Source organism: Euprymna scolopes, chromosome 2 (assembly GCF_053919585.1).
Source record: "Euprymna scolopes isolate OS-2025 chromosome 2, ASM5391958v1, whole genome shotgun sequence".
In the NCBI taxonomy this organism is placed as follows: domain Eukaryota; kingdom Metazoa; phylum Mollusca; class Cephalopoda; order Sepiida; family Sepiolidae; genus Euprymna; species Euprymna scolopes.
Genome location: NC_136483.1, coordinates 63,905,772 through 63,931,625, shown reverse-complemented (window position 1 = coordinate 63,931,625; position 25,854 = coordinate 63,905,772). Strand labels below are relative to the sequence as shown.

General features: G+C 36.4%; 1 protein-coding gene across 1 annotated transcript in view; it reads right to left on the bottom strand.

Moving 5' to 3' along the window:
• Positions 1-25,854, bottom strand: part of LOC145291698 (sushi, von Willebrand factor type A, EGF and pentraxin domain-containing protein 1-like) — a 319,198-nt gene that overhangs the window by 25,310 nt on the left and 268,034 nt on the right. Inside the window, exons 24-30 of the mRNA XM_080137710.1 lie at positions 24,870-25,042; positions 20,859-21,095; positions 19,292-19,459; positions 16,222-16,395; positions 9,905-14,557; positions 7,336-7,524; positions 2,609-2,788 (exon numbers count right to left, since the gene is read on the bottom strand). Of these exons, the coding sequence (XP_079993836.1) occupies positions 2,609-2,788; positions 7,336-7,524; positions 9,905-14,557; positions 16,222-16,395; positions 19,292-19,459; positions 20,859-21,095; positions 24,870-25,042 (5,774 nt within the window). The remainder of the gene's footprint in view (positions 1-2,608; positions 2,789-7,335; positions 7,525-9,904; positions 14,558-16,221; positions 16,396-19,291; positions 19,460-20,858; positions 21,096-24,869; positions 25,043-25,854) is intronic.

Below are 25,854 nucleotides of genomic sequence, written 5' to 3'. Positions count from 1 at the left end.
TTAGGGGTGTCAAAAATTCCCCAAAAATTCTGATACACCTTATGCTGCATTAGCATCCTCTACGCTATTCCTATTTATAAGGAAATGTGACACATATACATATAACGTGACCGTTATACTTTACTTTAGTAATTCATAAAAATAAAACTGGAAAGAAACAAAATTCTGATCGGCATTTTTTTCTTCTTTTACAAAACGGTTTTATTGCCGTTACTTTCGGCACTACTTTAAAAAGACTCTTTCGCTACTACCTGTCTAATTAAGCCTGGTACGTGTTTCTCTTTCTTCCGACCGGATACTGGGTACAGCCGGCCCATTCTCATCTTTGCTTTTCACGTCCGTCTCCTTAGACGGCGACTTTGTTTCTTCTCGAGCACATGGTGCATTTCGTTCTCCCTTGGTTCTTTTTCTTCTCTCGCACACTTCTTAATTTGTATATACTCGTTTTTCGACTACTGCTGCTGCTAATCTCTTCGCAAGCCAGCCATCCCTTGCTGCTGATGATAATTTTCCACGCGCTCATATGCACTGTGTAATTTTAAGAATGAATTTTGAATGTTGCTTACGTCAGTATTTGGATGACGTAATACATTGTACCAACAATTATGATGCATTTTTATTGTTTCCAATCCTTTGTTTTTACTCATATTCGCCCCAAACAAAGAAAATTGCCACTGTATCATAAGGAGATACCATGAATTAAGGAGAATGTCTACAGGGACATTCTAATTCGGGGACTGAGCAACAAAATGTCTGTTCACATTACGTATAAATTTCATTTCTACATATTACTAGAGTCGAGGAAGCGAGATATAGGGAGAAAATTCCAAAGTCGAACAGCTCGAGGGAGGAAACTTGCAAACTCTTCGCCTTTGGAGTGAAGGGTGGGATTTTACTGTTTGTTGGGTTAGTGGGTGTATTTACGTCGATGGGACACCAGTTCTACGAATTTTTTAAAATGACAAAGATTATAGAAAATAATATTTTAGGGATATCGTACAATATATTTTGTAGATGTTCAGGTAACGGCTGTTGGTGATTAACTGATTTCACTGTGGATTTCGAATTTCAAATCATTCTACCGGCTCTATTAGAAACCCAAGGATTCCTCTAAAGAAAATCGCCCCTCTTCGAATGTGATGTCGTGACACGCATCGTGTAAAAATTAAAAACTGAATAGCCCGTCAGAAAGCAGAATATATATGACTTGGACATTCAGGGAAAATCGTTCCAGCATTCCGATTTCCATTATTCTGTCTTTGTCGGGATCGATCTCAATATTAGCTGTCTTTAGCACATTTTATAGTATTCGCTTGTCTATGGATGTTTTCCGCTTTTAAACCAAATTATCGCGGAAACTGTTTCTATACTGCTTCATTAGTGCCTTTCATCGATTTCTCTTTGCTATTCCTAGTATTTTCATTTTCATACAGATATAACATTTAAGAATACTTTAAGAAATAACAGGTGACGTCAGAGTTCTGGGAATGACCTCATCAGTTTTGTCTAAATATGCTCTCAATAGTTAATCTCTGCTAAACGCATGTTTTTTTTTTATATACTGAACGATTATATGAGCATTTACTGATTCCAATGTAAGGAAAGATAACTAAATGTAACCTTTCATACAGACTATTGTTCCACAGCAAGAAATAGACTAGCGGGACCTGTGGAAATTCCACAGCGGACTCATTGATATGCAATATATTAGTGTTGACATTCTGTAGATGTTCAGTGTAAATGGAAATGCTTTTATATTATTGCAGCTTTTTTTTTGTTAAAACTGCAAAAATATTTATCAAAGCTAGCACAAACGCCCGGCAAAGCTTGGTCGTAAAGTACGCTTAAATATGATATTTTAATTCTTCCAGATTTCGTAAATATTATTATAGAGTTAATGTTCTATCGATTTTTATATATTATAAAGTTGCGATTTCAAAAATATGAAAATTATATCCATATGACTTTGGTGCATTTGCTTGAATCGAAACCGGAATAAAAACTTATGAAAAAAATATATGTATATTTATATATAACTTGAGTTCCTTCAGCCATAATCGAAATAGAATCAAAAACTTATGAAGAATTTTTGGTGAAATTATTTATGACAAGAAATGGAAGTACATAACAATTAAACGACCTGGATGTAAGTGTGACACAAAAAAATAACACACACGCTATCGTATTAATATATAGATAATCATATATTTTATTAGACCAATTATATTTGATTTTGTGAGAATTAGAGACATCGAAGAATACGTTTTGCCTCCATCATTAGTCATTGCGAATTTTTTCGGAAGTCAGACCAACTTTAAGGCACGTGATTCAAGAACAACATAGATCAGGTATGTAGCATTTCTGTAAAACACCATGTATCAATAAATGGGTTAATAGAAAATATTTACCGTTTCAAAAGTTATGAGCAATTCAATTGAGCCACATCTATAATAAAGTTTAGTCGTGCCTCTCTCATTACATAAAATGGGGATAGATGGTATAATAATTAGTTTATGGGCATCCCCAAAGCCGAAAGCAATATTCTATATTAATAGTAACTCGCCCTTTTATAAAATTTCGTCGATAAAAACGGAATAAATGCTCTTACCTTTGCATTCTGCCTCATCATTCCAAGTTCCGTCAGACTGACAAACTAGTATTGAAGGCCTCCGCTTTGGTGACAATCCGTGACGACACAGATAAAAGACGCTGTCCCCTTCAGTATAAGAACTGCCGATGAGTTTAACCGCTTCTGGATTACGCACCAACGGTGGACCACATACAACCTCTACCAAAACAGATAATTTAAAACAAGTATTATTAACAAGCTAAGGCTGCGCTCTGTAGACGGATGTTTAATTTTGCTTCTGCAAAAAGTTATTTTGGGATTCCAACCAGAAGTAGAATCGACAACTTGAAGACTGTATGAAATTTAAAAGCAGCATCATTAAAATATGCATTTATGAAAATCTGATTTTAGTCCTATCTATGCTTAGAAATATTATCCTATTTGATGGATGATTGATACGACCGTATTATGTTTCTGAATTTTTTACATGAGGATTGATAATTCATATGATTTGGTCTATCGGACTAATGTTCACATCTTGAGTGTTATTCTCACAATATTTCAGCCAATATAACCTCTGACCTTCTTTAAGTGTCTCTTATCAAACTCGACAATCTTCCTGTCGAACTCAAAAATCTATACGGAATTTCGAACGGAACACTTTATTTAATCCGTGTGTGTAGCTTGTTCTCGTTCCGTTAGCCATGACCGAGTAGAAATTCTAAGTAATTCGGAAATGTATTTTAAATGTCGTCACGTGTAAATGTCATTTATGAGTTACACTTTTATGGGGATTGAAGTTTCAATCCTCAATGCGGGCGATACTAATGTAACAGATCGGGGATGCGTGTATGCAAATGCATGCGCAATGACGTCACCGATAAAGAAAAAGACTATAAAAAGGAGAAAGAGTACGTTAGAGAAGACGATCACGTTAGAGACGTGGATGACATTCGAGAGGACAGGCGTCAGAAAATATGAATACGATCAGAATCACGTTTTATTCGAGAAAGTATCCGGAAATAAATGTCATTGTTAAAGAAAAAAAAAAGAGTTGAGTTAATGCTTGTCCTATGATCCTTGCGATGTACTCTGCTACAACGTGGTGGGTCAACGTGTGTAAACGTGTGTAACGTTACACTAAGATAATTGCGAATTACTTAGTACTTCTGTCCGGACATCGCTGATGCAATGAGAACATACTACCCCCATAGATTAAATAAATTGTTCTGTTTGCAATTTCATGCGAATTCCCGGGTTCGACATGATACACTTGAAGAAGGTCAGAGGTTACATCGACAGAAACGATGTGAAATTCAAAATGAAAATGTCGTCCGAATAACCCAAATAATACGAATACGAGTTTACTTTCTTTTCTACGTATTTCGAGATTTCCCACTTTAGAATGAATATCCCCTAATCTAATAAAACACCATGAATATAATTCTCTCGCAATAAACGTTGTCAGTACTGAATGACATTCTTTTTTTAGTTATTTGAAAATAGCAGGAAAATACGAGGAGTGTGCAATAAGTCATGCCCCTGACCCACTTCCAGTTGTCTGATCTAGCTGAAATTTTGCATGTGCAATGATTAATATCTCTAGGGGGTTATGTGGCAAATTACAGCTCTGAACTAATTGTGGTTTCTGTTTTACAGGTGTTTGAACTGAGTTAAGTGTGAAATGGAGCCTGTTGAATGTCGAGCAGTGATTCGGTTTTTGTATTTGAAAGGACAGGAGACTTTTGATGAAATAAAAGAAACTTATGGTGATAATGCCCCATCATATGACCTTGTAAAACGCTGGCATCGTGAATTCAAACATAGCTCTAAGTCTGTGGAAACAGCTCCCAGACCTGGTCGCCTCCCCCCTTCTGCCATTGATGTGGCATCTGTCCGTCAAGTTGAGACTGCCATTTTGGAAGATCGGCGCATTACTATTCGCTAAATAGCCCAAGATGTCAAGATTAGTACAGGGTCTGTGGAAACTATCATTCATGACCATTTGCATATGCATAAGGTGTCTGCCAGATGGATTCCCAGGTTGCTCACACTATTCCAAAAGCGAGAACGCGTCGAGTGCTCGAGGATGAATTTGGAGATGTACCAAGAAGATGAGTCAAAGTTTTTCAAAAGACTGATTACACAGGATGAAACCTGAGCCCATCACTATGATCCAGAGACCAAATCCCAGTCAATGCAGTGGAAGCACTTGGACTCACCACCTCTAAAGAAGGCAAGGGTGCAGCCCTCCGCTGGCAAGGTCATGCTCACAGTCTTCTGGGACCAGGACGGAGTAGTGACGGCAGATTTCCTGGAAAAGGGTACCACAATTACAGGAGCCTATCATGGTTTACTTTTGAGGAAATTAAAGGAAGCTATCAAAATCAAGAGGCGGGGCAAGATCAGCAAAGGTACCTCCTGCAGGACAACGCTCCACATCCTCCCTACTCTCCTGGCCTTGCACTCTCTGACTTTCACCTCTTCCAAGCCATGAAGTTGTTTTTGAAAGGAAAGCGTTTCCCAGATGATGCAGCCTTGATTTCTGAAGTCACGTCGTGGTTGGAGGACCAACCTGGGGTGTGCTACAAAAACGGTCTCCAGAGCTACATCAAACGATGGGAGAAATGCATAACTCTGGGTGCTTCCTATGTAGAGAAAGACTTATAACTGTGCCAAGTTTTGTTGCTCTACTGCTATGGGAATGGGGTCAGAGGCATTACCTATTGCACGCCCCTCGCATGTATGGTCAATATTAGGTGCACGCTTAGATAATATTCGACGTGGATTAATTTTATATACTTCAGACGTTGGTATTTAAAAGTTAAATGGATTATTACGTCCGGCAAGACGTAATTTATGTTTCCGATCAAGTTTGCCACTATGTTTGAACAATCGTCACGACAATTAGAATATCGGTCATCGTCTAAAGTAAAATTGACTTAGTTTAGAAATATCTAAGTCCAATGGTAATGGCAAGATCATTGAAAAGTGAAAGTCGAACTATTGGTGATAATTTCGGTTCTGTTCGTAATAGAGACTCACTATTTGACCCATACTATGGTCAGTGATGTCTCGTATATAACATGAGCTTGAATTTACAAATTTGGTAAGAGTCGAAATTTTGATGGAATTTCAACTTTAGATTTTTTTTTCTAATTCGGTATATAAATCTGCAAACTTTTGATAACACTAACCACCATATTAAATTTCAACCTCGTCAGATAAGTAGCTTTTGAGTTCTCAATGTTTTACTGAATTACATCATGAATTATTTAGATAATATATAGAAATAAGGCTCAAATAAGATTTTGGCTAATTCTTACATTGTCAGTCGAAAGTATGCAATCTCACAAATCAGCCATGTTCTTTTTAATATAATATATTTTTAATATAATAGATGTTGTTTGAATTAACGCAATAATTTTCGGGTACTTAAACTAATTTGGTGCATTCCGGAAATAAGTTTAGTCCGTAAATAATTTCAAATATTTCGCTGTCGCATAAAAATAGAGATTTGGTTTGTGGGATTACTTTCGTAGAATAATGTGGGAGATATTATCTTCAAGAATTGCGTTGGGTGGATTGACTGGTTTGTTAAAATGAAACCAATCTTAAAATATAGAATGGAAATTGTTTGAATGTGAGTGATACGCACGCATACTATTTTCATATAATGACTGTCATCATCGCCATCAGGTTTACCGACTTTTATTCATTTCATATTTTAACTATTATAGTGTAGTTGTGAGGTTTTTGCACTTTTAACTAAGTTCGGTATTACTGATTATTTTTTTACACACCGATATAATTGTACAGTTAACTAAAATTATTAACTATAGTATTGCATGCAATTTAAACTACTTTTTTGAATTACCTACAGTATTTCGATGATTCATATATCGGAGCGAATGAGCTTATGCTATTCCAGGTTCTTATTTACTTGCCTCCAATACTATTGATTTATATATGAAAAAAAGTCCAGCTCCCTAAAAAGGGGCACTCTAAATAGAGACAAAACTAAATATTCAATTTAAAAGAATCTCTCTGTCACTGACCGAGGACAAAAATATTGATGTGTATCAGAACAGATATTACACTTAGTTCCTAGCCAAAATAGCAAGAGTGGGGTTCATGTAATGGAAATATGTTTTATAGGAAGTTATCAGTGCTTGAATTCTTTCATGGATATTACTTATGTAGTTGCAACGTGTTGTTGTTGTTGTTGTTGTTGTTGTTGTTGTTGTTGTTGGTGGTGGTGGTGGTGGTGGTGGTGGTGGTGATGATGATTCATTCATTTCGAATGAATCAGACGGTTATTGTTAGCATTTGTTTCTCTTATATCTGTCTAGTTAGAATTCTTTGTAGAAAGACCTCGGGTACTTAGAGGAAAGATCACATAAAGAGTACCAATATTAATGTGTTTCAACGGAATGAACTAGATGCGACCTAGGGATACCTAAGTTGTCAGTCTATATCCTTAACCACTTAGCCAACGTCACCTCCCAGTGATGATGATGGGAAACTAACAGTGAAAATACTTACTACGAAACAATACAATAATTAAGCATTTATAACACAGTTTCTTTGCTTAGAAAATCAGAAAAGATGAATTCATCAACAAGTAAGATTAATGGGTATATAAAAATATTGGTTTGGAAGAGAGGAAATTCTGCGTTCGTAGAATCGTCGTCGAATATAATAAATTAATAACAAATATAACGCATTGAATTCAACTGCAATAAACATGAGTTTATTAAACCTACTTGGTGGTTCGTAACATCCGGGTGCTGTACCATTCCAAGTTGAATCGGCCATGCATTGGATGGTTGTTGGACTATCTGGCATCATTCGCCCATAGCAACCATATTCAACGATATTTTTATAATGATGACCTTCTGAATAGACAATCAAACCTTCGTAAGGTGGTTCAGGTGGATCGCCGCACGACACAGCTGGAAAGAAAAGAAAGCATAAAGAGAAAGACAAATTAATTGAGTAATAAAATAGTTTGTGTTGTTTTTTTAAATTAAAATTTGATTTTTATGTGGGGATCGTCATTATTAAAACTAAAGATGAAAGCAAAGTTAGGGTCAAGAAACACTTAATGTCAACTGTTGTTTTATGCAAAGTTAACCATCTGGTCTCTGGAATTTAAAAAATATCACTAAGAAGCTAAGGGGCAGTGTACCGAAATCAGTGACACCTATACAAATGACCAAGCCGTGGTGTGAGCGTTACGCCACAGAAATAAATTGATAAATAGACATCGAGATCGGAGACAAAGGAGGTAAAAGAGAAGATAGAACGCGAATCGTCAATCCTCCGAACCTGTCGAACGAATTATACACATATCAGCTAGTTATATCTGCCGACTAAGAAACTGTTAATTATCCCAGAGAGGGATAGACAGGCATGCTACCATATTCTGTTGACTTTGAAAATACGTGTCAGCAACTTGGTGTTAAAAACGAGCGGCAACGAATACCTTTTCTTTCAACAGAAAAAACTCGTGCTGAATGTATTTCTCTCTATTTCTTTGCGAGACTTTTATGCACAACATCGGTCAGGTCGGTGTTCAAATGTAACAAAGACATTACAGCAGGATGCGTTCTAGAAAAGGTAATATCCATATAAAATAACCGCACTTACTCTATTCACAAGAAATAATACCACTTGGAACGCACGCGAAAAGGTTCCCCTTTTCTTGTAATAGTTGTCGCGTGCGTTCAAGGTTCCCCTTTTCTTGTAAGAAAAACATTAGATAGACCGTGATTCGAATCTTGTAAGCAAGGTTCGAAAATAGATTCAGAAAGGAATTCGCATTGTTCAGTTTCACATAAAATAGTTTAGATATATTGTTGTAAAATGAATTTTAATTGTTCAATTCTTTTTATGAAAACTGTATTAAAATAAGGTCATCGAGAAGATCGAACAATAGCAAATTAAAAACATATTGAAAAATAAGTTAGGTCGAAAAATAGTCTAGTAAGAATTCTTTGTCTGCAGAAATGGTTTTGAAATGTGCGAACAACGCATGTTTAGGCAACGTGAGTTTCCACTTGTGTGTGGCACGTTTTGAAACCATACATGAAGTCACAGCAGAAAATGAATTCTCAATATAGTTTGCTAGTTTTAGTGAGATTGGACAGACAGACAGACAGACAGAGAGAGACGGAGTCAAGAGTCGAGTCCGGATCGAATCAGAGGAGCGTCTCCCTTTAGAAACGAAGGGGAAAGTTTTAAACATGTAGAAATAGCTTTGATTTCCTGGATGCAATCATCATTTTGACCGGTCAAATGGAATAAAAGTACATTTATATTCGGGATCTATGTATGGACTTGAGCAGCAAGATGTCTGTTTTACATTACATTTAAATTTCTGCATGTTAATACAGTTCGAGGAGCAAGAGACAGGGAATGCATATTAAAGTCTAGCAGTAGGAAGAAACTATTATCGTTGACCCCTTGAACACTGAATTAGTAAACAACATAATTTTTTACTCTCTCCAACTGACCAGTTAAATAGGTTAAAATATCTTTTTAATATGTTGTAGCATAGTTTCCTTTTTGGTTTCTTGATCTTACTGGATTTCAGGACAAGAATTCATCTTATCTGGTGAAGTATCTAGAGGTAACATCACTTGGAGAAGGTGCACCGTTCCTCGCAGAAGACGGTGTGTGTTAACCATACCAGGAGATATTTTTCAGGCCACGAATACTATGAGATTTCGAATATTTAGTCAGGGTTAAATTGTATAGAAAAGTATCTCCATGCCATGTTGTCCTGGCAAACTCCCGCAAAAAGAGATCTTAAACATTCGGGGATAGTATCTATCTTTAAATATTTATTTATGGTGCCAGGTTTGACTGTTCTTCTTTCCGGTATATCAACCCTATTCGGGTTCAGACATTGTTTCAGTTGTTTTCATCTTCACGCATCCATTCATGGTGCTTAGTTAGTAAAGAAAAATTTTTGTTTTTGGTTTTGGGCTTTGCATTATATTATTATATTTTTAAAAGAGATAGGAAAAACAATAATATCTATATTTGATACATTTAAATCAGGAAACCGATATCTTCAGACAGTCTAATCTGAAAGCACCAGAACTCTAGTGTCATATGCATACATGCTTACATAAATTCATACATGTATGCATACATGTTGATTGTTTCATCTTTACATATCATTGTCTCCCTGGCCATCAACATCTTTAAAATACATACATACATACCTACATACATAAATACATACATACACACACACGCATATATATATATATATATATATATATATAAATAAATACATGTCTTATAATGTAAACTGAAACTTACGATTACATGCTGGACTTGGGTTGCTCCATGTTCCATCTTTCAAGCAGAATGCTAGTGTTGCTCCTTCAAGAATGTAACCATTTTCACACGAGTAGAACACCAACGACTCTAACGTATATCTGGTACCAAAGTGTTTCACATGGTCATTGGTTCTCGGTTTACCACAGTCCCGGAGAACGCAAGACGTGTCATCAGTCGACTGCCACGTTCCATCCATCTGACACATAGACATTGCCCGACCGACCAGGACCAAACCTTTAAAACAGGTGTATTCTGCGAATGCTCCATAAGTGGTACCGTTTGGTAGGCTAACAGATGCTTTATCCAGCTTGGGAGGTGATCCACAGTCAAGGGGCACACATTTTGCCTCGGTTGCAGGCCATGTTTTGTTTTCAAGACAGTGTAACATGCTTGGCCCTTCAAGTATATAGCCCTGGTTGCATAAAATAACTGCCTTTTCTTCAGAAGCGATCATGGTCATTGTAGCGTACTGAATGCCGGGTGGCGGGCCGCAGCTGGCTTTTCTGCATTCAGGCATCTTGCCGACATATTTTCCCGTCGGCCCGCATACCAAGAAATTAACATCTACAAATTCATAACCACTTACGCAGGTGTAAATTAATTTTTCGCTGTATGACAAATCCCCTCGTATAGGAACTGCATTGTTTAAAGCAGGAGGAGTCGGGCATTTTATGGGGATGCATGAAGGTTGCAATCCGACCCATTTGCCATTGACGCAGGTTAGCCAAGGAGGTATGCCTGGTTTGAGCTTGAAACCAGTGTCGCATTTATATTGGGCTCGATCGTTTTTAGATGGAGATTGTTCGATGAAGAGTTGCCCGTGAAGAATGCTGAATTCTTCACATTTTATTTTTTCGCAAAATGGATCTGGTCCGCTCCAAGTTTTATTTTCTAAACAAAACCTTTTGGAAAGCCCATTTATTGTGTAACCATCTTTACAATAGTAAGTAACAGAGGAGCCCACTTTGCGAGTAGTCAGACTAACTTTCCCGTTTTCGGGCATAGGCAGTGTTGGACAAACATTTAAAAGACATTTCGGCAACTGACTGGACCAGGTTCCATTCGCTTGGCACATTGAAATCGCGTTTCCGTTGATTGCGTAATCTTCGTGACAAACGTATGTAATGTACTGGCCGTAGAGAAACGTTTCCGGTAGCTTGACATCTCCGTTTTCAATTGTTGGTGGTTCTGGACAATAAATAGGTTCACATTCTGGCCAAATCTTATCCCAATCACCAGAATGCAGACAGAGAAGAATTGGTTCCCCTCGGAGACGATAACCGATATCACAGGCAACTTTGATCTTAGAATTAACCCAACCAGCCTCTCCTACCAACACTTTAAAACTGCCATTCTTCATGATAGGATTATATCCGCATCGATTAGGCTTACAAATAGGAGGCTCTGAAAAGTTCCATTTTCCATCCAAGCCACAGATCAAAGTCAAATCTCCTATAAGCGTGTAACCTTCATTACAGCTATACTCAGCTTGATTATTATTTGCTGCATACGTGCCATTAGCTATAGATGGTGGCGGTCCACATGTCTTTCTTTCACAAGTCGGTGTGAACTCCGACCAACTGCCTTCAGCCGAGCATGTTCTGTTTTCACTACCGATCAAATCATAACCTTCGTTACATTCGTATGTTATGGTGCTGTTAAACGTGAAGCTCGAACCGAATTCATTTTTTCCGTTTAAAATCGGTGTTGGTTTTCCACATGACACCGGTTTACACTGCAGCGTCGCTTTCGTCCATTTCAGATTCGGCAGACAAAAGATGGCCGCGGCCTTAGCTTGACTTGTAGTTTCAAAACCAGGGTCGCACAAAATTTTTACATGGCTTCCTACGTTTCGATTCTGACTTGAGAGATGAGTGTTGTTAGGTGGTATGATTTCTGGGCAAACATTTGCTTCGCAGACGTTCTCGCCTATCCATTCCCCTTCGGTTGAACATCGAAGAACAGGTTTTCCTTTCGGCTGGAAGTTCCGTAAACACTTAAAGATCACCGTCGCTCCAGGATGCCTATCATGATTCTTATCTACCAAGCCATTCACGATCACTATTTTAGGGCAGTTTGCGGTAACGCATTCGGGTTCTTTTCCTGACCATCGATACGGTGTTATGCATCTCCGAGTAGCATCTCCGACCAGAGTGTAACCTGGATTACACGTGTATGTGATCGTTCCACCCAGTTTAGAAAGACGACTGTTTCCTAGTTTGACCGTCTTCTGGAAAATCTTTTTAGCAAAAGGTATCACTTCTTCTACCTTAGGTTGCAAAACGAAGCCATTGGGGATATCGTCCGGCTGTACGCATGCGTACTGTGTACACGTCGGTTTAACCCCGCCCCAAGTTAGACTTGGTTTGCAGTAAAGCGAAGTATTCCATCGTAGCCGGAATCCTTCGTCGCAAATAACGTGTACGCTGCTACCAATAAAACGCGAAGTGCTACTCAACGTCGCATTACGGGGAGCCACAATCTCGGGACACAACTGTTGCACACATTTTGGAGGTGTTGATGGTGTCCAACTACCATTGCTTCGGCAGATCAAGTTATGTTTGCCTTCCAGTTTAAATCCTGGATCGCATTTATAGATCAACAATGGTTCGGATAAATACTTCAAGTGTCGGAAAGTTCCGTTGGTAATATTCAATGGGCTTGGACAGGTGATCTTAACGCATTTCGGTGTTTCCCCTGACCAGGTACCATTTAGCAAACATGTTCTCGTCGGATTCCCTTCTAATCTGTAACCATTGTCACATGTGTAAGTAACGTTCTCGTTATACGTGCGCAAGCCTTCGATTGTCCCGTGGCTTATAAATGGAGCATAAAGACAATTTTTAGCACATATGGCTTCGTTACCTCCTGACCATGAACCGTTTGCAAGACATTCGCGATCTTTCAGTCCGACCACTGTATGGCGATAGTTACAAGAAATATGCGCCTTTGGTCTCGGGCCAGTTTTTTTAATAGATGCATAACCGTTTTTTACTTTTAGTTCGGGACACGCTTTATCAGTTTCCTCACATTTCGGGACAGCCTCAGACCAACGTTTATTCTCCGTGCATATCCGTTTATTTTTACCGACTAATTTATAACCATAATTACAGTAATAAATAACTTCTGATTTGTAGGTCTTTTTGGTATAATTTCGGTATCCATTAGGGATGTTGGCCGGTTCTGGACAAAGTATCGGTAGACATTTTGCCGTATATCCGCTCCAGCTCAGATCACTTAAGCAGGTGCGATCTTTATCTCCCAGAAGATAATACCCACTGCTACACTTATATGTCAGTATAGCGCCAACGCTCAGGTTCCCAAACATTAGATACCCATTATCGATTAGTGATGGTTCTTCGCAAGTAAGTGGAACACATTTGGGACGTTCTCCGCTCCACGTCTTATTGGCTCTGCAAATTCTGGTATCTTTACCAACGATTTTGTGATTCAAGAGACATTCATAACCGGCTTTTCGACCAAATTCTAAACCATCGGTTCGCACAATACCGTTTTCGATTTTTTCGGGTTCTGAACATTTAATTGGGTTACATATCGGCACATCTGGAGTCCATAAGAGCATCTCATTACACGACAACGTGCTCGTACCGCTCAAAATATAACCCAACTCGCAGGAATAGTCCACAGAATCGGAAAACACAAAAGTTTTGACTGTAGCGTTAAAATGTCCATATTTCACAGTGGGTGGGGGCGGGCAATTGGCCCTCGTACAAGTCGGAGGATTATTCTTCCACGTGCCGCTGCTACCACATATGATATCCGAGGTGTTTGAAATCGAATAACCCGGGTTGCATTTAAAGCGGACGACTGAACCGTACGTGTAGCTGCTACCAATATCAACTAGGTAACCGTTATTGATAACATCTGGTTTAGGGCAGCGTACGGGTTCACAGGTTGGAGATTCACCAGTCCAATTTCCATTGGAGGAACATTCTCGCTTTTCCTTCCCAACCAACTGAAAGCCGGTTTTACATTTGTACGTTAGAATACTTCCGTATGTGTTGTTACTGGCAATGATTTCTGCATTTTCTACGCTCTTTGGCGGTTTGCATATGACAGCGTTACAAGTCGGTGGCTTTGGCTGCCAAAGACCTTCCTCGAGGCATTCCAAGAGTTCTTCGTGTGAAATCTGATAGCCAATGTTGCATGTGTATTCGGCCGTCGATAAATAATCTGTATTTGTGAAATAAACGGTGCCGTAATGGATGGCGGATGGATTGCCACAATTGATAATTCCGCACGTTGGAATCGACTTCTCCCAGAGACCGTCTGGTTTGCAGAGAAGTCTGCCATTAGGGTTGGTGCCATTCTGAAAAGTAAAACCAAAATTACACTCGTACTGGATCACGTCGCCCACAAAATAGTTCGTCTGTGTCTTCCCCTGCAGTCGGCCATTTTTTATTTCAGGTGGTTTGCCACACAGTGTTCCGTCGCAGCTTGGGACGCTCTTGTCCCAGGTACCGTCTGATTGGCAGACGAGTTTAGAGTGATTAGTGATCATCTTGTAGCCATGTTCACATTTAAACTCTGCTACGAATTTAGGAAGATAGAGTGACTTTTTGTTCAATAGAATAGTGTGGTTCGACAGGATAGGTTGCGAGCACGTGATTTCTGTAAAGAGAAAATAATTAAAAAGAATGAAATAAATGTCATTATCATAAATAGGCTACTCTTATGTGTTTTACGCGTTTAAATTCGATGACTTCGTGATTTTAACATTTATTGATGCTGTCTACTAGAGAACGCACCTGTCAATAATGACAAATCGAAATTACGTATTGTTGTTAAACAAATAAAGTACGTGTAAAAAGAAAATAGGCAAAATGTGAACATCACAATAAAATAGGCCTCCTAAAACTACTTTTTTAAAATTTTATTTCTCTCCAAGTAAGACATATTGCCACATATATATAGTGGGGCGACTCTGATGGGACTAAAATTTAGGAAAGGCAACGTTGGTAATGACTTAATGTTTATTGCATAGCATTTAAATATTTGCATGTTCATACGGTAAGGACAAAAAACAGGGCGTAATAGTAGAATAAATGCTAGTCATGTTTCGTAAAATACCGAAACACAATGCTCGTGATTCCCTTGCAAAACAATCGCAATACTCTCTAGCTACAACCACTGTCAATATTTTCCCTGTAAGGGAATGGATCGAGAAATAGAGGGAGGTGTGTAAATTATATTGTAGACACGTTTACTGGAAGTGAGGGTCAGCTGATCGGAATTGCGTGTGAGTTACGTAGTTAGGTTAGCTGGAATCAGTGAGTTGGATTTGGGACGTAGACAAAAGTAGACGGCTTAACGGGTCGTCCCTCCCCTTCAATGGGGGGGGAGACGCTGACGTGTGTGAAAATAAGACCTAGAAGTAAACCACGCAAGCGAGAGATTAACTTTCCATTCTTCTGCGATCGATCTGGAAGGTGAATAAAAACTATAAAACCAATTCATCGTCTTGGGGTGAATGAATCTTCGTCCAAAATAGGTTTCCAGTCTCCCCTCCAAGACACGAGATGAATTCCAGGTGGAAAATCAACGGCGCATGAAGGTATGTCCAAAATACATGTACCACACACACGCGCGCGCGCGCGCACGCGCGCACAAAAGCATATGAACAATTAAATATGAATATACAACAAATTGACAGAACATTTAGACGATCATACAACGTCCGCCTGATTAGATACAACAACACAACATTTCTATCAATGTCTAAAACTAAACAAAAAGACCAAGAGCGAAGTTTTTTCTTAGAACTGTCCGTTTGTGAAACACAATACCACAGGGACGCTTCCCATCTGACTATAACATTTCATAACATTTTAACATTTTCAAATCTAACGCAAATAAGTTCTTGTTGATCCGTCCTTTTAAAAATCAAACCTTACTTTTCTGCCATTACCGATCATCCCGGTGTTTTCTCACATTCTACTCGACACTCATTAACCTTTATCCTTGAGTGGCTCTTGGATCTTGATAAGCGGTGAACCCCATTTTAAAAAAGTCAACTTCAAATTTAAAAAGCTGGATTTCGAATCAAGAAAGGCCGACTTTTATTTAAAAAAGATCAATATCAAATTAAAAAGAAAATATTTGTATTATATAGTCCATCCTATCGTGAAGTTTCATGTTTCACCAACCGAATCAAAATACTTTGCATCAACTTCTTAGTATTATGAAAAATAATTGTGATAATAAGGATACAATTCTTTCAATAATATCAAAATTATTAGTAAATGCTCCACAATTAAACATGGTTTGCTACCAACCTTCGCAAATCGGATCAGCGTTGCTCCATTCTCCGTTCTCCATGCAATAACTAGTATTGGCACCGATCAATCTGTATCCTCGGTTGCATGAGTATCGGACACGGTTGTCGTAAGTAAATATACGCCCGAGGACGTAACCGTTCTTGAGTTGCCTGGGTCGATTACAGCTAACCTCTGGAAATATAAGAAGTAAACAAGAGATATTTCGTGACAAGTTTTTAACTGTTCTTTTTTTTTCATCTTTGTTGCTATTGTTGTAATCTATTCATTTCGTATGAATCCTATGATTATTGTTGGCATTCGTATCTCTTATATTTTTCTACTTAGAATTGCTTCTAGAAAGGCATCGGATAATTACAGGAGGGAACACGTAATTGTTGCCATCATTACTAAGTGAAAATGTTTCCGGAAAACGATCTAAACTCGGATTGGCACATCCAGATTTACATTCCGCTTAGCCATATTCATTTCCCTACTATTGTTGTTGTTCTTGTTATTACTATCACAAAGTTTCGGTTGTTTTGCCATCCGGCCTTCTTCATGTCTTGTGTCAAATACTAAAAAAAATGAATACTCAGCACACCCAAAGCAAGGTATCTTTCTATTTTATTCAACTACAAACACAGTATATTGCCGTTGAGTTGTAAGAAGCTATTGTGATTAGGGTCAGGGGTGTAGGGAGCGTCTTGTGGGGTGTTGTATAGCAAGATGTTTGTGAACATTACATTTAGATTTCTTCATGTTCATACAGTCGAGAAACAAAGAAGCAAGGAGGGAGTTTCAGAGGCAAACAGTTCGACCATTGGAATAAAAAGTCGTTCGACACTTACAGACCTTCTACAATGACGTGATTGAATTTGGAAGCTAGTCGGGTTTATCATGTGCATTTACATATAGCGGTACAAGTTCAATAAGTTTGTCGGAGCACAGTCTGTGTAAAAACTTGCAAAACAAGTACAAGGGTGTAATATTGCAACGATGGAACGGGGATTTGAAACATTGTAAACAGCGCGGGAGCTATTAAGTTAGAGATTCTGTTGTGAACTTTATCCAAGAGGGAGTGACCAGATGTGCCAACAATACTCCATGCATAGGCGAATGGTGGTTTTAGATGTGATTTTTTTCTAGCTCGATATAGGAAGCCCACGTTCTTTTCAACCGAGTTTGCAGTATATAATTTTATTATATGCATATGTATTGATTTCAATTGCTGTTGTCCAAATAATATTAAGTTGAAAGTCAGTGCTTAGATATGTACCTAAAATAAAATGTAAAAAAATATTGCAAAACTTGTGATTCATTATGTAGCAATGTTAGAGGTAGATGTATAAACATAGTAGTATTAGGTTTAATTAAAATGCAGAGTTTAAAAAATAGGAACAATGGAATATCTATTTATTTATACTCTTATTTTCGACTCATAAAGGAGGCTTCGTCAGAAAAATACACTAATTTAAAATGGAAATAATGGATATATTTATTTATAAAACATGCATTGTCATTAGGTTTTAAATTGTAGAATTATTAACTTTTAATTCATTTTAATAAAGAGTTGGAATTCCTTTACTAATTATTCTATAAGACTGCGGATAAGTAAAAAAAAAGCGTTATGTAAAAAGAAAAAAAATATCTGTATTTTCCTGACAAAGACTGTTTATGGATTGAGAATTATACAATTAAATAAAAACTCTGCATTGTGACTTGTCTTTAACCATTGTGTTATATATATATATATATATATATATATATATATATATATATATATATATATATGTGTGTGTGTGTGTGTGTGTGTGTGTGTGTGTGTGTGTGTGTGTTCTCTGCTTATCTTGGTATTTCTAGTCGTCCTGTATCTCTCTTTGCCATTGGACTCATATATATATATATATATATATATATATATATATATATATATATATATATATATATATATATATCAACGAAAACATTCACAAGATACACAAAGACTAATAATGTCATATTTTTTTACAGATGAAATGCTTATGCCCACAAAAATGAAATTATTAATGTTCAGTTATTTCTAATGAAATTCATTCGTTGTATCTGGAAAATATTGTTGAGGAAAGACTGTGAAAACGATTTAAACTCTTACTAAATTCTTTTTATCTTTACTTTAATTTCGCCGACCGGTGTGATCATCGCCGAATAGACTCCTACTAATTAACCTTTCTTTTTTACGATTGTCATCAGAATGATGGCTCTGTAAAGCTTTCATATTCCATCACTACAATTTGTTACATCAATTTAAACCAAATCCTCTTATTTCACATGTGACCAGGCTTAACAAATAAGAGTTTATACCAGCTCTTATTTCATTCATTTAAATAGCATAGCATGTAATTATTTTAACAACTGTTACTAAAAGACACTTTTTTAAAAATTCTACAACGAGTATCTTAAAAGTAACTGTAACTTAATGTGCTACGTATGCTCTGGATAATAGCAGGTTTAGCAAAATATATTATCATGTAGCATTATATCTGAAGAATATATCGCTGTAATATTGACATTTATGGGATATACTTCTGTTCATATCTACTTTCCTTCACTACGACAATGAATCTGTTTCTAATCCTCTGGTATCAAGTAGTTTTTGGAAACAATGGAAATAGACTTGCTGAGACAGTCTCCGTAGTCACTTTATTTTGCTCCGTGTGACTTTTACTTTCTCTAGGTGAACAACACAAGGTTGGGGCATAGTTTTGAAGGCATCGAGGCCATCAAGAGGCATGTTAGATGGAAGTGTAGAGAATTGCAACCGACTGGAGTTCGCTTGTGAATTTAATATTCCCATGAAACTCTCTGCTTCGGAGGAAGCTAGGTCAATCCGTCTATATGAATGGAAAAGTGATTTATACTATAGGGGGTTTCTTTTAAAAGGAGACAGTATATGTTTTGGCCTTGAAATAAATCAAATTGTTTGTGATACCAATTCCTTTACAAACACATTTTGTTTACGGACCTCGTATATATAGGCTCTGTGATAAATGTTTAAGAAATTGTTTAGGATTCCTAATAATTAAATAGGAAGAGGAAAGATGATACGTACTCTCACATTCTGGATCTATATCATCCCATTCGGCTGAGGCTAGACACATCCTGACGGAACGTCCCGCAAGAATGTAACCTTTGTTACAGGAATAAATGGCGTTGGAACCAGTGCTGTTGTCAGTGATACGAACCTTTCCGTAATTGGGATTTTTTAAAGCCTTACAGTCTGCAAAAATAAATAAACACAGTATAAATAATCATGATGACGAAGTGTATAAGTGTTTATATTTACTTGCCTCGGTTGTTAATTTAGAAAAAAATTTCAGCTTCTTGAAAAAAGGGATACTTTGGATTGAGACAATTTTTTTTAATTAACTCAGTCGCAAATGATTTCTCTTCCTCTGATCTAAGAACAGAAAAAATACTAGTATTTTTATCTTTCGTATGTCTAGGCGCTGGAACATTGTGTAGCACGTGACAATGAATGATGAATGCGATAAGAAGTTATGGGAGAAGCGGATTACAAAGTATTAAACGCGAAAATCTCTGAAGAATATAAGTTTAACCAATAAAGCGCGCTATGCGTATATTTCTTTGTCCTTGTTAGTCCTCTTAAATCACATCAAAAAATAAATTCCACTAACCAATACATGAGAAGAAATTGACAATGTAAATAGTTAGTTTTGAATAAATATTTTCTTTTTTAAGAGGGGGTGGCTATAACACTATTGCTTGTAATCTTAACAATTAGGGGATATGATTTTGGTTGTCTGGCATCAAGTAGTCACTGACAAATATGAAAAAAGGAGCGCTAGATAATTTCCCTAATCACTTTATTTTGCTCCATATGACTTTTACTTTTCCTAAGTGATTAACAGTAAAGTGATATGTTTTAAAAGTATTTTGAAGGCGCCAAAATATTTAAGGCGTTCAAAATATTTAACATTTCTCTCCGCCATTTCAAAATACATGCTTTATGAAAGTGGATAAATTTTGTTTCGTATTTTTATTATTAATACTTTTATTATTATTAATTTTATTATTATTAATTTTATTATTATTAATAATTTAAACATTTGTTAAAGTTATATAATTTACTAGTGTACACACTCCACATAAGTACGATATGTCAAAATGGTTACCAACGATGAGAATAATACCGGCATGACTGTTTCCGAGTTTTTTTTTTTTCGATTGCTATTTATGGTACATACCGAAAATGGTCGAACAGTCAATTAGAAACAATTTTTTCCTTGACTTCAGGTTGTGGTCAATTACCTATCACCCTAAAAGTCTTGTGTTAATAAGGCTTTTGATAATTATATTCAGATCAGTAAGTGAATAAACTTTATTTTCTTTTTCTCTATTTTTTTCAACTTTTTAGGAGTAAAACGTCTTTAACCTTAGCCCCAATCTAACCACAAACCAATAATCTAATCTAACCTTAACCTTGACCTTTGTATGATTAGTGTAGTCTGCCTTTTAACTTTTTTCACGGTTTTCAAATCGTAAATTACTATTGCCATTTCCGGTCGGTTCCGTAAATCGCAATCAAAAATAATCTGAAAAATCAATGTCGATATGAGTTCTGGCTTGTAGAAGAATAAAATAACCACTGAATTTACCTTGACAAAAGACCGAAGAAATCTTTTTAAGCTGACCATGAATGGAACCTTGGACTGACGGCCAGGCGATCACGTTACCGATTTTGTCGCAATTGGTCAGCATGTGTTCAATTTCATGCAGACTAATCACGCGGTCCCAAAGATTCAGCTGTCCGAGTTGACCGATGAAGGATTCTCTTTGGTTGAAATTGCCACCGACCTCATCTTGCTCTTGACCAATAACAAAAGAACCGCCACCTGTCGACAAATGGAAAGAGGGAAAAAAGACAAGATAGAATGCAATCGATTCTTATCATCTATTTACTTAGTTTAAACGTGCTCTAAAAAAATAAGCATATTTTTCACTGCTTGGAAACATATTTATAAGATTTATATTTAAGGTTAAATGAGATAAAAATAGTTTTTGCTAATGTTTACTGCTTCTGGTATACAGTGCGCTTAAATTGTGCTGAGACGCTTTCGTTTTGTGATACATGCAAAGTGATAGCAACATATATGAGAAATTAATGATGAACAACCAACTTTTTTTATATATATTTATCAATGTTTCGTCTTTATGTCAAGACTTTCTCAAAATGATTTATTTGAAGAAATAACATACAAGTACAATATCTGAGAATATTTACTGAGTTGTTACGGGTTTTTTTTTTTTTTTCAAGCGAAACATATTAGTTAGAATTCAAAACATATGGTGCGATTATGACGCGAAAAAAATTCTTTTCACCTTATAAACGAACCAAATAATTCCAAAATAGGTTTTCACGCTACAAACGCACCCAATATTTTCAAATGCTGTTCGCAGGTGTTATTTTTTCAAATCAATCTTCTTGTGAGAGTCTTAAAATAAATGAAAACATTGATGAATACAAAAACCATTTTTTTTCCTTTTTCATTTTCCATGAAGACGGAATATTATTTTCATAATCTACTTATATATATATATATATATATATATTTCACGCAGATTATCTTTTTATTGTTGTCCAAACCGGTAGATTCGCCCATTCATCAATCAAATCGTTTGATTACATGCTCTAGTTGAGTGACCCATCCGGTGCACCAGGAAGAAGCTTCACGTGCATCCCCGTAGTGACTTAGTCCACAATATATTGTAGTCTACATTGCACTGTAGAGAACTTACTGTTGATTTTATAACATTATTTCTATATATAACGGGTTGAATTAAAATTAGGAGGTTATGATTCGAGTGTGTTTTAAACAGAAATATTAATTTCGGACGCGCTTTTGTCATATTAGAGAACCTACGATTGATTTTATATGGCTAGTCATTCTGTTTATGCCATGACAATGGTTTGAATTTAAGTTTAAAATGAAACAGTCAAGTATCATGGTTCAATTGTGCTTTAAACAGAAGCATTAATTTCAAACACGCCCGTGTCATATAAAAGAGCTTACTGCTGATTTTATATGCTGTTTTTTATAGCTGATCCTTTTGTGGTGTAATAAAACTTCTCAAATGCACCTGTGATGTTAGGCTATATAAAATGTTAACTTTGGTCAGAATTCCCTGTTTCTTCTTTTGTTAGGAAATAGATCGAAAATAAGAAAGAAATATGTTAAATCATATTGTAGACACGTTTTACCGGAAGTGAGGGTCAGCTGATCGGATCTGCGTGGGAGTCACGTGATCAGGTTAGCTGGAGTCAGTGAGTTTGGGTTTGGAAGTAGAGAACAGCGGACGGCTTAACAGGTCGTCCCCTCTCCTTCACTGGAGAGGGGGACGCTGATGTGTGTGAAAATAAGACTTAAGCAAGCAAAGATATTCACTTTCCATTCCTCTGCGATCAACATCTGGAAGGTGAATAAAAAACTACATAAAACCATTCATCGTCTTGGAGTGAATGAATATTCGTCCAAAACAGGTTTCCAATTTCCCCTCTAAGAACGAGATGAATTCCAGGGGGACAAGATCAACGACGCATGAAGAAGGTATGTCCAAAATACATGTACCACACACATACACACACAACTGCATATGAACAATTAGATATGAATATATCACAAACAGACAGAACATTAAACGATCATACAACAGTCCCCCCTTTATGATACAACAATACAAGACTTTTATAGGATTTTTGTTCATAATGAATTATTGATAGTTATCGAAGACATTCCGATACAAAACTTATTTAGGGACACTGCCAGATACATAAAGTACGTTCGTGTGGAATTTCATAAAAATCACGGCAACACACGCACAGACAAAGTTCTTTTTATATAATACATAGATATACTTTGTGTGTGTTCATATATTTAAGTGCTTACATAGTTATTCTTTTATTTCTATATCTGTGCAAAACACTCGCTAATCTAGTGACATCGAAGAGACGCGAAACAGTAAAATAGCCGTCTGTGAACAACTATTTCAGGTTTCGAATCTCGCGTTGATACACTTGCTACGTTTAGTCATTCAGAATGGTTCTGATGCGACACAATTGTGTGCACCTTTATTCATAAAGCTGAGTCATATCTCACACTGGCAGTGAGATTAAAATATCAACTTTATATTCATTCACTAATGCCTATGCGATGGACATTTTAGAGCTAATCTGCATAGTATTGTACAAAATAACGTATCATATCACCCCCACTCCATGCGACCTACGACTAGTTTTTATATAGTTGATAAATGCTTAGAATTTGTGTGTGAAAATTGGTAATGGGGATCGTTAAATAAGTTATGGCGATCATTAACAAAGAAAGAAACAAGATGAAATGGGACGGACAGAAAAAAGAAAAAATTAAAAAATGGAAAGGAGGACAGAAAAAAGAGCAGATAAGAAATACGGATACAGATAAAAATATATATGTAAAGACTATATATATATATATATATATATATATATATATATATATATATATATATATATATATATATAGAGAGAGAGAGAGAGAGAGAGAAGATAGATAGATAGATAGATAGAGATATATAAATACAGTAATCCACATACAAACAAACTAATAGTGGGTTTCGCTTAATTGCTTAAATACGCGTCGAGTGAAAATATATTTACAAAGTGCTCAACCCAAAGAGGTGGCTTAATAGTCATCCACATACAGTACTCTTTTATTTTATAACAACTCATCAGTGCGGCTAGACATACACCTATCCCCAGACGTAGGTTTTACCTACAACCGTCATATCGACAGTCGGCAGCTCTAACCCTCGGACTACGAATCAGTGCCCGTAAATATTTATCAGGTGTCTATTAAATTAACACTTGCCCGTCGCACAATGCTCAAACCATCAGTTTGTTTACAAACAAACTAATAATGGATTTCGCTTAATTGCTTGAATAGGCGTCGAGTGAAAATAGATTTGCATCACTTTATACATAGTATATCACTTTATCACTTTATATATATATGTGTGTGTGTGTGTGTGTGTGTGTATGTTAAGATAACTATATATATATATATATATATATATATATATTCTTTTACGTGTAATTCGTGTTCGTAAGGTGAACAAGATGTGAGCAGTTTTTTCTAATTATTCTAATTATCGAAAAGTATACTAACATTTTGACGGCATACACACACTAGTATATATATATATATATATATATATATATATATGTGTGTGTGTGTGTGTGTGTGTGTGTGTGTGTGTGTGTGTGTGTGGGTGTGGGTATGTGAGCGTGTGTGCGCGTGTGTGTGTATGTATGTTTTTTAAAATATATATATGTTTTGAAAATATATATAGTAGTTAAGCTGCACAGAATTATCTGCATTTGTGTAGCTGTATTGCCATATATATTTTCAAAACTTATTACCTAGTTCTACTTACATGTCGAGTACTGTTGAAGTAAATACTGAAAATATTTATATAAAATTTATGCAGAGACATAAAATTATATATGTATATCTATCTATCTATATATATGTGTGTGTGTGTGTGTGTGTGTGTGTGTGTGTGTGTGTGTGTGTGTGTGTGTGCGTGTGTAACATGTTTAACTAAACGAATAAATATTATCCAGTTCTTACCTTGTATTGTGCCATTGGTGTTCAAACCGGTTCCGTCAACAACTGGCAATGCGTCTAAATAGACGTTCCACGCTCCGTTTTCGTTTGTCCATGTTACAACGAGGTGGTGCCAAATGCCATCGTTGGCTTCAATGTCTGTATTGATATTCTTCCCGTTGACATAAAGAATGAAACTGTAAGAGATTTAAGCACAGCAAATTAAGAACAACTCTATTTAATATGTATTTTACCATGTATAAAATGATGCCAAAAGAAAAGAAAGCTTGTGCTTAAGATGCATGCACCTATTACATCTGCTCGTTTATCAGTGAAAATACTCTTTAAAACTTAAGTGCGGCAAACAGGCATACACATAAATAGACAAAAGGACAGATCCTTGCTTTAGAGCTTAGACCACCCGAGTCTACTATTTAACACAGAAGGTAGGAGATATGGGGTAATCGTTTAATTATTTAATTATTTATAAAACAAAATTATTAAAAATAAAATTTAATTTTGTCATGGTGATGTCGTTTTACTCTTTATAAATAAAGTTATTTTATGTAAATAGCTACCAAAATGTCGTGTATTTTCAACAATAGCCAACAAAATAAAAAAAGCTGCGAAAAATACATCTACAATAAATGAATACTATCAAAGGCAAGATGTTGCTCCTCTATCTACCTGAATATTTTGTGTGTTTTAGCTTATTTTATAGCTTGTATTTACTACAAAAGTAGTGTCAAGTTCGTTAAGTAAGAACAAAAAGGAAGTGGCGGTCTCGTTACGACTCAAAATCGCTCAAAATCGCTCACAAATCGAAATCTAAAAAAATGCTTGTAGAAACTCATCCAATAAATGTCACCAATGTTTTGCCAGTATTTTGGTTAAGTCTAGGTTTATTGAACGATTATCAAGGGTCAACATGGCCGTAACGAGATATCTAGTGTTTGACACTAATTTTGTTTCGAAGTGAATAAACGCTGTAACTAAGTTAAAACACAAA